General features: G+C 42.5%; 1 protein-coding gene across 2 annotated transcripts in view; it reads left to right on the top strand.

The window, feature by feature from the left end:
• LOC140740831 (meckelin-like) overlaps nt 1–11,827 on the top strand; it is a 182,096-nt gene extending 170,269 nt beyond the window's left edge. For both annotated transcript variants that reach the window (XM_073070373.1, XM_073070372.1), the window contains exons 27-28: nt 4,857–4,999; nt 8,117–11,827. In XM_073070373.1, coding sequence (XP_072926474.1) covers nt 4,857–4,999; nt 8,117–8,197 — 224 coding nt within the window. In that variant the 3' untranslated portion in view covers nt 8,198–11,827. The remainder of the gene's footprint in view (nt 1–4,856; nt 5,000–8,116) is intronic.
• The last annotated feature ends 2,520 nt before the right edge of the window (nt 11,828–14,347 follow it).

Genomic DNA, 14,347 nt, shown 5'->3' with positions numbered 1-14,347 from the left:
GAAGGAGGGGGCTGGGATCATAACAGTATACAATTTAATTTTTTTCCAAATTTAAATATTTCAGTTGATGCCAATTTTTTTGGCCTAGGAAAGTGGAGCAGTGATATGAGATTAGGCAGAAAATGGAAGCCCTTTGCTCGAGCAGAGGGGTGAGCTTTCAGAATGGCAGCAAGTGGACGCTGGGATACCTGCTCAGCCCACCTTTTGGGTCCTGTAAGGCTCTGGTTATTTTCCCATCACTGTGAATCGGTTACCATCCCAAGGAGCCCAAGATGGACCAGTGAACCTAAACTGGCAGTAGAGTGCACAAATGGGTGGCACACTCCTTGCAGAGAGCCAGGATCGTCAAGATGACGCATTTTAGTCTGTCTGAAACTGGTTGGTATTCTGGTATTGGGAGACATTTGGACAGGTACGTGCCTAGGAAGGGTTTAAAGGGATATGGGCTAAACACAGACAATTGGGTCTAGCTTAGGTGATCACCTTGGTTCTCTGGATATGTGAAATGAAGGGCCCTTTTCTGTGCTGTGTTCTCTTTGACTTACCAGCTTGGTAAGGAACTGGAGCGGTCCAGATTCCGTGCTTCAATCCATACTAAGTCTTGTTCTCCACTCACCTCTTGTGTGCTAACCTACATCGACTTCTAATTGGGCAGCAACACTTTGAAAATTTACCTGCTCATTTTCAAATCCCTCCATAGCCTCACCCCCCCTTTTTTTTCCCTCAGTAATCTCTCCACCTCTCCCTCCTATTTCACAACCTGCCCATTGGAGCAAACACTTAATCACCTGCTCAGAGGTTATATATGTCATTGAGGGTTCATTTCCGCTTGTTAATGTTCCTAATAAACTGGATATTTGGCAATTTTTTAATATGATATACACTCAGTGACCTTTTAGTAGGTACCTCTTGTACCTCATCAAGTACCACTAAATGTATGTTCTGCTGCTCCAGCCCATTCAGTTCAAGGTTCGATACGTTGTGCGTTCAAAGAAACTTCTCTGCACACCACTGTTGTAATGTGGTTACTTGAGTGACTGCTGCCTTCCTATCAGGTTGAACCTGTGAGGCCATTCACCTCTGACCTCTCTTATTAAAAATGTGTTTTCACCCACAGAACTGGCGCTTATTGGATGTTTTGTGTTTTCCACACCATTCTCTGCAAGCTCTAGAGTTTGTCCTGCATGAAAATCCCAGGGGATCAGCAGTTTCTGAGATTCTCAAACCACCCTGTCTGGCACCAACAATCATTCCGCTGTCAAAATCACTTAGATCACATTTCTTCCTGATTTTGTAGTTTGAACTACAACGGAACCTCTTGACCATGTCTGCATGCTTTCATGCATTGAGTTGCTGTCACATAATTGGCTGATTAGATATTTGCATTAATGAGCAGATGTACCTAATAAAGTGGCCACTGAGTGTAAATGTAAACTGTGGCTTGAGTTTAATGTGTTTGTACCATAAATCCCATGGGCTCTATGAAGTTAAGGTTTACTTTCTTCTTTCTAAAAGCATATACCTTTTCCATGAGATCATTTTCTGAAATATTATTTTCAAAGTTCAAAGTAAATTTATTATCAAACTACATATACGTCACCATATACAACCCTGAGATTCATTTTCTTGCGAGCATACTCAATAAATCTCAAGAATAAATTCTGGATCCACAAAGCAAGGTCCCCTTGGATCCCATGCCTCCATACTTTCTCAATAAGCCTTGCATGATTTATCTTATCAAATGCCTTGCTGAAGTCCATATACACTACATCTACTGCTCTACCTTCATCAATGTGTTTAGTCACATCCTCAAAAATTAAATCAGGCTCATAAGGGATGACCTGCCTTTGACAAAGCCATGCTGACTTTTCCTAATCATATTATGCCTCTCCAAATGTTCATAAATCCTGTCTCTCAGGATCTTCTCCATCAACTTACCAACCACTGAGGTAAGACTCACTGGTTTTTAACTTCCTGGGTTATCCCTACTCCCTTTCTTGAATGAGGGAACAACATCCGCAATCCTCCAGTCCTCCGGAACCTCTCCCGTCCTTGTTGATCATGCAAAGATCATCGCCAGAGGCTCAGCAATCTCCTCCCTCACTTCCCACAATAGCCTGGGGTACATATCATCTGGCCCCAGTGACTTATCCAACTTGATGCTTTCCAAAAGCTTCAGCACATCCTCTTCCTTACTACCTACATTCTCAAGCTTTTCAGTCCACTGCAAGTCATCCCTACAATTGCCAAGATCCTTTTCTGTAGTGAATACTGAAGCAAAGTATTCATTAAGTACCTTTGCTATTTCCTGCGGTTCCATACACACTTTTCCACTGTCACACTTGATTGCTCCTATTCTCTCACATCTTATCCTCTTGCTCTTCACACACTTGTAGAATGCCCTCTCATGGTCCCTCCTAGCTCTCCTAATTTCATTCTTAAGCTCCTTCCTGCTAGTGTTATAATCTTCTAGATTCCTATCATTACTTAGTTTTTTGAACCTTTCATAAGCTCTTCTTCTTGACTAGACTTACAACAGGTTTTGTACATCACAGATCTTGTACCCTACCATCCTTTCCATGTCTCTACAGAACGTAACTACTGAGAACCCCACGCAAATATCCCCTGAACGTTTGCACACTCTTTCCGTACGCTTTCCTGAAAACATCTGTTTCCAATTTATGCTTCCAAGTTCCTGCCTGATAGTCTCCAATTTCCCCTTACTCCAATTAAACATTTCCTTAACTTGTCTGTTCCCATCCCTCTCCAATGCTATGGTAATAATAATAGTAAATAAATAAGCAATAAATATCGAGAACATGTGATGAAGATTCCTTGAAGGTGAGTGCAGGAAAGATAAACATTCATTCATAAATCCACCTTTACATGAAGTAACTGATTGGATTATATACAATTATGAGAGGCCAGGCAGGGTAAGTAGTCAAAATCTTCTTGCCATGGTGGATGTATCAAAAGCAAGATGGCATCGGAGTGGTCGGAGTTTTAAAAGGAAAGCAGTTAAGTCTGTAGCTGTGTACTGGAGAGTATATTGACTGGCTACACCTTAGCCTAATATGGAAACACCAATACCCTTGAATGGAAAATCCTGTAGGTAGTGGATTCAGCCCAGTACATCATAGTAAAGCCTTCCCAATCTCTGAGCACTTCTACATGGAATGCTGTCATAGGGTCCATCATCAGAGATCCCCACCACCCAGCCCATTCTCTCTTCTCACTGCTGCCTTCAGATAGAAGGTACATGTGTCTCAGGACTTGCACCATCATGTTCGAGAACAGTTACTACCCCTCAAATATCAGGCTCTTGAATAAAAGGGCATTCCTACAGCCAATGATCTGACTTTCAAGGACTCTTTATCTCATGTTCTCGTTATTCATTGCTATTTATTTATATTTGCTTTTGCACAGTTTGTGGTCTTCTGCACTCTGATCATTCATTGATCCTGTTATAGTTACGATTCTATAGATATGCTGAGTGTGCCCACAAGAAAATGAACCTCAGGGTTGTATATGGTGACATATATGTACTTTGATAATAAAATTTACTTAAAACTTTGAAGTGTGTCACATTGACAAAGGTTGATCTCTGGAATGTGCTGCTAGAGGAGGTGGTTGAGTCAGAAACAGTTACTGTGTATCTGCATTTTAGTAAGCAAAGCATAGCGGCAAATGGTCCTTATGTGGATAAAATGGAATTAGTAAAGCTGGGCTAAAAGTTTGGCAGGGATGAGTTGTTTCTTTGCTGTACAACTCGGTGACTCAATGGAATAATATGAGATTCACTGTAAAGCAGTGGGAGCTTTCTTGTTGCTGATGTGTAACTGCACTTAAAGGCAAGGTTAGATAGGAGAGCCAGAACATCTTGCAAACGTTATTTGCTATTCTTTATCATTCATGTCTTCTCTTCCTTTAAAGCACTCCTTAAAAGCTAAAACTTGAATTTTTGATTGTCTGTTCTCGTGGTTTGGTACCAATTTTGTTTGTTAATGTTCCTGAGCTATTGTCCCAAAATCTGAGGCACATATATGTAGCTAGGGTGCCCAAGACTTTATCACAGTACTGTAGTAATTTTAAGAATTGCACTGTACTGCTGCCACAAAAAAAATTTCATGACATGATGATAAACCTGATTCTGATATGGGTCTCTGTTGTGGACTGAGAGTGGGAAGGAGGCAGGGAGAGGGATTCATGCATGGGTGGGAAAAGGGGAAGTGAGAGGTGGGAGGAGCAGGATGCACCAGAGAGACGTTCTGTAATAATCAATATGCCAGCTGTTTGGAATTAAACGACCTTGCTGGTGTCTCAGGGCTGGGTGTGTCTGCACCGGCACCATCCCTGCCCCCGGTACTCCTTCTCTGTCACCTGTCGCACACCCCTCCCGCGGCGCTCCACCCTCGTCATTCCCAACACCCTTTGCTCCTGCCTGATTTACAAACGCGCTGTCTGCTCCAGATCGGCAGGTACAGGACTGTGCAAAAGTCCTAAGCACCCTAGCTATATATATGTGTGTCTAAAACCTTTGCACAGGACTCTACCTCGTGATACCTTTGGTGCTTTGGATGAGTTGGTTTTGGCATTTCTTTGCCTGACGTTGACATTGGCCAACATCATTTGCCATCGTAGTCTATGCTAGAGGATAAGGGGACGCACTGCCCTGTGTGTGAGGAAGCAGTCCGAGTTCTGCTGGAGGTTGTGCCTCACCCACCTCGCCGTCATGTCAGCCTTTGTTTTTTCAGTTTTTATATAGTACTTTTTCAGCGGTTAGCGCTCCCAGAGAGAGGCACCGCATGTTGTGAAGCTTTGCCATTCAACGATTTCTCACTGTTTTTTGTTTTCAGATGAGCGGATGCTCTTCAGCAGTGCCCTCTATTACGGCCACGAGTTGGTGCTGCTGCTTTTCGACGCTCTGCTCTTCTCCGTCGTGGATCTGGGGACCCAGGACTTTGTTCTGGCGGCCATCATCACTTACTTTGTACAGAAGGTAAAGCGGCACCTGACGAAAAGCAGCCCGAGCTAAAGGTTCAAGATGAGCTTGTCACACGTACATCGAAACATCCAGCGAAATGCAGTGTTTGCATCAAATAAAATGAACAAATATTGTTCTAGGTTTCGCCGCGGTTCCAGCACCAGTGTAGCCAGTCCACAACCCAATAACACTAACCTTAACTGTACGTGTTTGCAATGTGGGAGAAACCCGGAGCACCCAGAGGAAATCCATGTGGTCACGGGGAGAGCTTACAAACTCCTTAAGGCAGGGGTGGGAATTGAACCCTGATCTTAAAGCTGGCGCTGTCATCGTGTTATGCTAACTGCTATGCTATTGCGCTGTCCTCAGGAGTTTGGAGCCCTGTCTGATCTTTTTCTGAGAATGTACAATCTGATTTGTTCCTGGCCCGGTAAACATTCAGATAATGTCCCCTTGACCTTAACCTTACAGAGTCATCGGAATGGAAACAGGCCCTTTGGCCCAGTGAGTCTGTACTCATCACCAAACACTGATTACATTCATCCTGTGTGAGTCCCATTCTGCCCACATTCCTGTCAAATCCCCTCTGGAGATTCTTCCATTCTTATATGCCCTAGGGCCAGTGCAGAGTTACCAATTAGCCTACCAACCCGTGTACCTTTAGGTCGTGCAAGCAATCCCATGCGGTTATGGGAAGAGTGTGCGAACACCACACAGACAGCAACTCAGGCTGGGGTTGAACCCAGGTCATCGGTGCTGTGAGACAGGGGCTCCTCTAGCTAGACTGCACCCTCTATTATTCTTTGTACACCTGCTACAGATCACTTTTCACTCTCAATCCCTCTTAATTTGGCTCTTTTGATGCCTTGTATCAATCCGGTGAATCTCCTGCCACTTTCTTCTTCCTGAAGTGTGATATCCAGTGTGGAACACAGTACTTCTGACAGGAACTAACCATAGCTTTGCATAACAGAAGCACCAGTGGCTCCCCTCTGTATCCCTTTCTGTTAAAGGTCAATATTCACTAACATTTTTACTTGTCCTTTGTAGCCATCTGTTGCTGTAGGGTGATGTATGTATTTGATGTAATGTTGTAATGATGCTGGGATGGCAAAATAATGGTCTAAGCCTCCATTACAAACACCTGATTTATAGACCCTTACATACAAATGAGTTCCCATGATATTAATCAGTCCTGTCTGCATAGATACATTTGTTCCTGCAGCAGCAGAGCTAGTTTCTTCTTTCTCTCCACTTTTCACAATTGTTCTTTCTTATCAGTCTTGTGAACTTTTCAAGCCATTCACTGCAATACTATGGAGGTATTGTCACCATATTGCATGATTTCTCTGATGTCTGTAAAAATGGAATCCAATCATTACCCAGTGTACCAGACACCAGGCTGGCATTGACTCACAGAGGAAGTATTCCTTTTTGGCCTCTCTCTGCAGCAGACCATGCCTCAAAGTCTGCTGTCGATGCCACTACACCACTGGTCCGCTGACTGCTCGAGTCCTTCAGGCAAATTTGGTTCTTGCATGTCTGTTGACAGATGACTATTCCTTGGTTCACTAAATACAGCCAGACAAACATCAGTAGACTGTCCTTCTTCTCTGCAGTATCCTCTATGTGCCCATATTTTGTGCAAAACTGAATTTCTTTTCCTCGCTCTGATGGAATTTTCACCAATCTCTTAGCTACTGTTCACCATCGGTGATTTCTCAGTACTGATACTCCTGATCTCTTGATCTGTCATAACCTGTCTTGCATCTCACTCCTCCCTTCAGCTCTACTCCACTCTTCCCCCAGTTCTGACCTGAAACCTTCACCAGTTTAAATCCCCAGATGCTGCTTGACTGGCCTACTTCTTCCAGAATTTTCTATTTTGACGTAGATTTTGTTGGCTGTGAATCTGTGGAATTCATTGCCACAGGCAGCTGTGGAGGCCATGTCATTGGGTACATTTAAGGCAGAGGTTGGTGGATTCTTGATTAGTCGGGGCATGAAGGGACATGGAAAGAAAGCAGGAGAGTGGGGCTGAGAGGGAAAATTGGATCAGCCATGATGAAATGGCGGAGAGGACTCGATGGGCCAAGTGGCCTAATTCTGGCTGCCCCAGTATGTTTTGGTCTTTTGGCTTGCACTCAATGTGTATCAGTTCACTGGCTAAGCAAAGCAATTAAAAAAATATAAAAACTTACTAGCAAGATCCCATCCAAGTACAAACATGCCTGACCTCAATCCGTAGTGTTGAATCAGTGTGTTGTACTGTGTTAAAAAATAGAAAGCACAATGTTTAGACTGACATTCCAGTGCAGAGGGAGTGGTAGGCCTGCTTTTGAATAAACCTTTATCTTTATTATCTAATCCTTCAGGTGAAAGTTACACTAACCCATGATACTACTTCAGGAAAGAGCAGGATATTTCCCACCAGGGACTTAGCCAATATTTGGCCCTTGAATAAATAGATCAGGAAAATGGGTTATCTGGTGATTACTATGTTATGACTGGAGCATCGGAGGCTGAGGGGAGATCAGATAGAGGTTTACAAGACTATGAGAGGCATAGATAGTGTGGTCAGAGAGTATCTGTTTCCCAGGGTTGAAATGTCTAACACCAGAGGGCACGCATTGAAGGTGAGAGGGGGTAGGTTCAAAGGGGACGTGAGGGTTAAGTTGTTTACTCAGAGAGTTGTGGATACTTGGAATACGCTGCCTGGTGTGGTGGTACAGGCAAGTACATTAGAGGTCTTTAAGAAATGTTTGATAGGCAAATGGATGTAAGGAAGATGAAGTGATATGGACATTGTGCAGGTGGGAGGGATTAGTGTTTGGCTGTTTTTGATTTGTTTTAATTGGTTCAGCACAACATTGTGGGCCGAATGGCCTGTTCCTATACTGTACTCTTCTATGTTCTGTATGTTGACTGTGAGAGCACACCGGACACATACTGACTACCTACCGTCCTTTGTTAAGGACAATTTAAAAGTATTTCACTGGAAGTAACATACTTAAAGACATAAAAGCTCCCACAGGAATCCAAGTCTTTTGCAATTAGCATCTCTGATTGGGACAATTGAGAAATTATTAATCCTATTTAATTCAAAAAATGTGCTTTTTCTTGTAAAATTAGGTTCTGGAAACAGTAAGAGAGGCGATTTCAAGGAGGAATTTGGCTACAAAGACACTGGTTGATGAAAGGTTTCTCATCTAGAATTACTCAGATATTAGCCACTGTATGGATGGGACCAGTTCAATTCTTACCACTCTCGCACAAGTGTGGCTTTTACACAAGAGTAATTATTTGATATGCCCAGTCCAACGTTTGTTACCAAAGGACAGTTGATAGTGAAGCCACAGCAGGGAAAAAAAGATGCCTCGCGGATGGGAACAACACAGACGTGGATGAGATGCAGCCAAGCAAAAAAGGAAAATTAAAAGCAGGCAGATTGCTGATTGAAGTGGTGAATGGAGTTTCATATCTGCTTGTGTTTCCTTGATTTGAAAACGGCACAAAATTGCCAACAGCCCATTGAAGGTGGTCTTCTAGAGGGCCAACATCTTCACAAAGGTTTCTCATCGCACAGGGATTGTGTTTAAGTCTTTGAATGATCTCCCTTGTTGATGGTTGGGTGCCAACAGTTTCACAGTACAATTCATGTGTGTTGCTCAACATTTCCAGCATCTGCAGAATCTCGTGTCTTTGGTATGTTGATCTACTGCAGTCACCTGATGAAGGGTCTTGTCCCAAAACGTCGACTGTTTATTTTCCTCCATAGAGCAATTATTCGTGTGTTGTTCACAATAGAATCACAATTTGAGGCATTAGTGCCTCGGTATAGAATGAGTGGAGGTGCGGGGCAGGTGCGGGGGACAATCACCAGCTGAAGTTGGACTCATTGTTTAACATTACATCACATGATGCTCTCCCTCGTACCTGCAACTCCCATCAGTAATTCCATTACCCATAAACACTAGGCTTCCCATTGACAATTGGTGATGTAGACTTCTTAGTAAGCAGTTGCCCAAGAGCAGGGGTGGCAAACCTACGGCATGTGTGCCCAAGATGGAGCATGCTAAACAATTTGTTGGTGCACTTTATGCAGTGCCACCCCTTGATTCCTTAAATCCCACCCATATAATAAAAATCATAATGATTATCTTTACTACAAATTAATTTTTACAAACTAAGAGCGGTGAGATGTTTTCCCCGGAAATGTCCACATCGGCTTGGCACCAGCTGGACAGTTGGGAGAACAGGCAGCATTGGATGATACGTTTTGAAATCCTCATAGACCTGGTGTACAAGGGTGCATTTGGCACCCTTGACACACATCTCACCTTTAATATTCTTCCAGTATTTGAATAATAAACAGTTACATTAACAATACTATTTAGAATTGACGTTATTTTCCTATTTTCTTCTTAAAAGATTAATATTAATACAATATTAATATTAAAAGATTAATAATTTAATAGCTGAACAGGTTTTCTAAACTACTTTGTTTATTTGTATGTCTCTGTTACACTTTTATTAATGGTAAAGCAATGAATACACATAAATAAGCAACAAGATTCATTCTTTTCATTTAAAATAAGACCAGAATTATTGATACTAATTCAGTAATGAATGATAATCTCTGCTCAAAATTACCATTGTGGCATGTGAGAGAATTTTTGAGATTATCGCCAACTTGAGTGTACGCTGTCAAAGAGGTTTGCCACCCCTGATCCGCAGTGTTTCAATGGGCTATATAATATCTAATGTGTCATTTCGATTCTAAAGAGAAAAGATGCCCTGCAACTTCATTGGATTAGCCTCCATAGTAAGTCTCCCCCAATATTTTTTATCAAATTAAATAAATATAAATATAATTGATTTAATGTTCATTTAATTTTCCTCACTGTGTCAATCCTTGGAGATTATAGTTCCTGCAAGATCTGGGCAGTCTTGGAGTGTTAACAGTGTTGGATGGGGAAGAATAATTGAGGGAGGGAAGGGCGAAGGAAGGGGTTGTTCACAAGGTGGAACTGCTAGGTGGAGGTGGGTGTTAGCACTACAATTTCAGGATGGTGAAGATGCTCTGGGGAAGATGGAGACTTGAGGCCCAGGTCTCTGTGGCAGCATGGAGTATTATCAATGTTGCAGACCCTTCCTTTCAGTAAGGATGCCTGATGCGGTACCTTTGGAATTATAGATGCACTCTTTGCTAGATGCTCATAGTTGACAACATTGAATAAATCATGGTGATAATCCATTGGACCCCTCTTCCAAGATTCCTTCAGCTGACTTTCAGAGGAAGAATATAACATATTGATACCAATGCAATTAGTGAAACCAACCACGGTAACTTAGAGGCAACTAAATTCTCCCTGTGCAGTGAAAGGTAATGCAGTGGGTGTTAATGCTGCAATTTAACTTGCATCTCTGGATTGTTCATGTATGATCGATCCATATACCGGTACATGAATTTCAATCCTGCCACTGACATTGGGGTATTTGTGGCCAGATTTGATTAATTAAATCAGTTTGAATACTAAGCCATTAACAGAAGTGGTGATAAGGCCCATCTGTTTCACCCATGTCCTTAGGCGAGGAAGCGTGGTGTGCTGCTGTCTGCACCACATGTGTCTCAGACACCAGCAAGTTGATTAACATCTAGCTGATAGTGAAGTGGCCCAGTAAACCACTTAGTCGCTTCAGCTGGTTGTGTCAAAAGATGAGGAGCATGTCAAAGGCAGCAAACTTCACCACCACCTTCTCAAGGGTACGTTGCCATCAATGCCCATGTTCTGTCCAAAAATAAACAACCCTTATTATATTGTCTATACCTAATGGAACAAGAGTACTCCAGTAGCAATGGGTCATAGAAACAGACCCTTCAGCCCACTGAGCTACCACTAACTATCAACGACCCATTTACACTACAGTAATCCAACATTAACCCCATCAAAGTAAATGTATGTATTATTGAAGTACATATGTGTTATCACACACTACTTTGAGATTATTTTTCCATGCAGGCATTTACAGGAAAATAAATGCAACAGAATTGATGAAAACTGTAGATAGACAAAAACTGACAGGCAACCAATGTGCAAAAGAAGGCAAATTGTGCAAATAGAAAAAATAAATAATACCGAGGACCCGTGGTGCTGTGTCCTTCAATGTGAGTCTGAAGGTTGTGGAATTGGTTTAGAGTTGTGGTGAGTGAAGGTCTGAAGGCGATTAAAGGTAATGATGTTTCAGAGCTACAAGTACTCTGAAAGCAGCCTGGACCAGGGTCTCGAGAGAAAAGGGAGAATTAAGAAGCGGCAAGACAAAAGTGAATGTGTACCGCAGTCTCACTTTAGGAAAAAATATAATTACACAAAGACCGACAAACAACCAAAGTGCAAAAGAGGCCAAACTTTGCAAATAATAAAGAAGTAAATAAATAACACTGAGAGCCTCCCCACATTTTCATCAATTTCCCCAGATTTTACAGAGACCAGTTAACATCCTTGGGTTGTGGGAAGAAACTGGAGAACCCAGAGGAAACGCACAAGGAAACATGCATACTCCACACGCGCAGTAGCAGAGGCCAGGACCGAGCCTGTGCCTCTGGTTCAGTGAGGCAGCTTTCACTGCATCACCCACTGATCTTGGGAAAAGTGACATTACTGGAAACTCTTTGTCATTTGAATCTCCAATCCTGTGTTGAGTGTGTCCCTTTGTATTAGTTACTTTTCATCTTTGAACCATGGTGTTTCAATAACATATTTTGAAAAATTGTATGCTATTTAAATGCCTAGTATAATTTACAGTTTTGTATTTATATTCTAATAAATGTTTTGGATTTAACAGTGTTTAACTGTTGCAATTTGTATTTCAAAGTCACGGTGCATGTGGGCACAGGTGCAATGGAAAACTTACTTGCAGTAGCATTAAAGGCACAATATTCGCAAGATAAACAAACATATCCTACAAAATTATACAGGAAAGAAGACAATTAAAACAAAAATAAAAATCCACTGTAGTGGAATGGTCAAAGTAGTTATGATTTTGCTGAGGTAGTGATTAGGGTTGGGCAATTGGTCCAAGGGATAATAAGTAATCCAAGATAGAATGCTGGAACAGACTGGATGGGCCAAAAGGCCTAATTCTGCTTGTATGTCTGATGGTAATGGTCTTATGGTACTGAATATTTGAAGGGAAGTAAGCATTCTCGAACTGGTAACGTGGGTCTTGAACTTGGGCTTCGTATAGGTCAAACCAATCTGATTAAATAGCCAAAGGGGTTAGGGTTTTCTATTTTTAGGGCTTTTGTATTTTAGGTCCACAGTCTCTCAGTGAATTGCCAATAGAAGTGACATTGCACCTTTCTGTGAGTCATTCTCAAGATCCCAGCTTGTCCGTAAGGCAGAACAAGAGTTAAATTTCAAATGTGGCTCAACAGGGCAGAGTCAGGCCTCTTGACAAAGCAAAGGCCCAACACTCCGAAGCTGCTGAGTGGGAGTTTAGTCTCTTGGAGGGACTCATTTTCAGCTGGCTTATTAAATGAAGCCACTTTGCCTTTTGTCAAAAGATCCCACAGGATTTTTAGAAAGCAGGAGTTCTTGCTGATCTTCTAACTAGTATTTATCCTTCAGCCAGTGTTGGTAATGAAAGCAGATCATCTGATAACACACGCAAAATGCTGCTGGAACACAGCAGGCCAGGCAGCATCTATAGGGAGAAGTGCTGCCGACGTTTCGGGCCGAGACCTTTCATCTGATAATTTGCTTTTGTGGAATCTTACAGACTGCTATGCTTCTTACAAATAACAGGGGCTACACTTCAAAAGTGCTCAGGCCCACCTCCCCAATGGTGTGCAAGGTGCCAGGAAATACTCCCCACCCCACCCTCCCTTTCTTCCATGGTTCTATCCCGTCCGATTTCTCCTCCTTCCACCAATCCCTTCTATCTTCCACCCACCTTCCCCCTCACCTGGTTTTACCTATCACCTGCCAGCCACCTCCCCCACCACATTATTCTCCTTTCCTGCCACCTTCTTCCCCTTCCTTTCCAGTCTCGTTGAAGGTTCTCATCCCAAAACGTCGACTGTTAATTCTCCTCCACAGAAGCTGCTTGACTTGTTGAGTTCCTCCAGCATTTTGTGTGTGGTGCTCTGGAAATGCATGTTTGTTCTTTCTGGTAATGTTCTTTGTCATTACATAATTTAACAGGAGCAAGTTGAGACTGGAGCCTGTGAATAATTTCTCTGATATCTTGAGGGAAAATATAGCCCTTGGTATAAGGGAACAGTGATGCTCATTGTTAATTCATCGATAAGTTGTGACTGTGCAAATTGGTGGCTGCATCCCGCACTGCCAATCCCTTTTGCCAAGTAGAATGCTTTACATGAGAACTAAGCCACAGATAATAATGCCTGTTATTAATTTTAACACATATGATACTGATTATATACAAACAGATCACACATTTCTCAGTAAATAGTTTTCAAGTGATCTCATGGTCCCGTTTTTGAGCTTAATGAGAACATTTCTCTCAAAAAAGGTTCCCAGTGGAATTAACTCATTCTGATCCAATTAAAGGGATTTCCTCGTAAAATCTGCTGTAGTTTTAAAGATTAGTTTTTAAAAATTAGTCACATGTACATTGAAGCATACAGGGATATGTAGGTTTGCATCAATGACCAATAGAGACCAAGGTGCCAACATAGCATGCTCACAACTTAATAACTCTAATGCCTTTGGGATGTGGGAAGAAACTGGAATGCTGCAAGGAAACCCAGGCAGCCATGAGGAGAAGATATGAACTTCTAACAGACAGCAGCAGGGATTAAATCTGAATTGCCAGCACTGAAGTGGTTCGCTAACCGCTACATTACTGTGTTGCTATCAAATGGAGTCCGTGATGGGAATGTGGGCACAGAGGTGGGGGGAGTGTGGTTTCTGCAGACGGGCGCAGGAGGACCTCATGAATCTCATAGCCATCGTGGTCAAGGGAGGGAGGTTTGGATTGAGTGATGTGGCTTCCGGCTCCAGTCCATCACTGGAATTCAATGGGGAAAGGACTCACTGAGGATCAGCAGGGACTGGTGCCATGGGGGAAGGGTGGTGCAACAGATGGACAAGGCTTTGTGACTGCAAGCCAAAAGAAGCTGGGATTGGAAATTGAGAGGAAGGAGTGACATTTGGATGTGAGGTACATTGGGGGTTGTGCAGAGTTCAGTTATGTGTAGGGTTAGAAAGAGGGTGTTTCCTTGTAGAGTGGCATTAAATCATGATCATCCCAGGAATGACCTATAACCTTTGGTTCATGGTCGTGCCTGAAACAAGTTGATTGGTTCTCAGGTAATGAGATCAGCACAAGGGTGAA

Source organism: Hemitrygon akajei, chromosome 17 (genome assembly GCF_048418815.1).
Source record: "Hemitrygon akajei chromosome 17, sHemAka1.3, whole genome shotgun sequence".
Lineage (NCBI taxonomy): Eukaryota > Metazoa > Chordata > Chondrichthyes > Myliobatiformes > Dasyatidae > Hemitrygon > Hemitrygon akajei.
The sequence above is the reverse complement of the archived record's forward strand: the minus strand, read 5'-3'. Positions and strand labels throughout refer to the sequence as shown.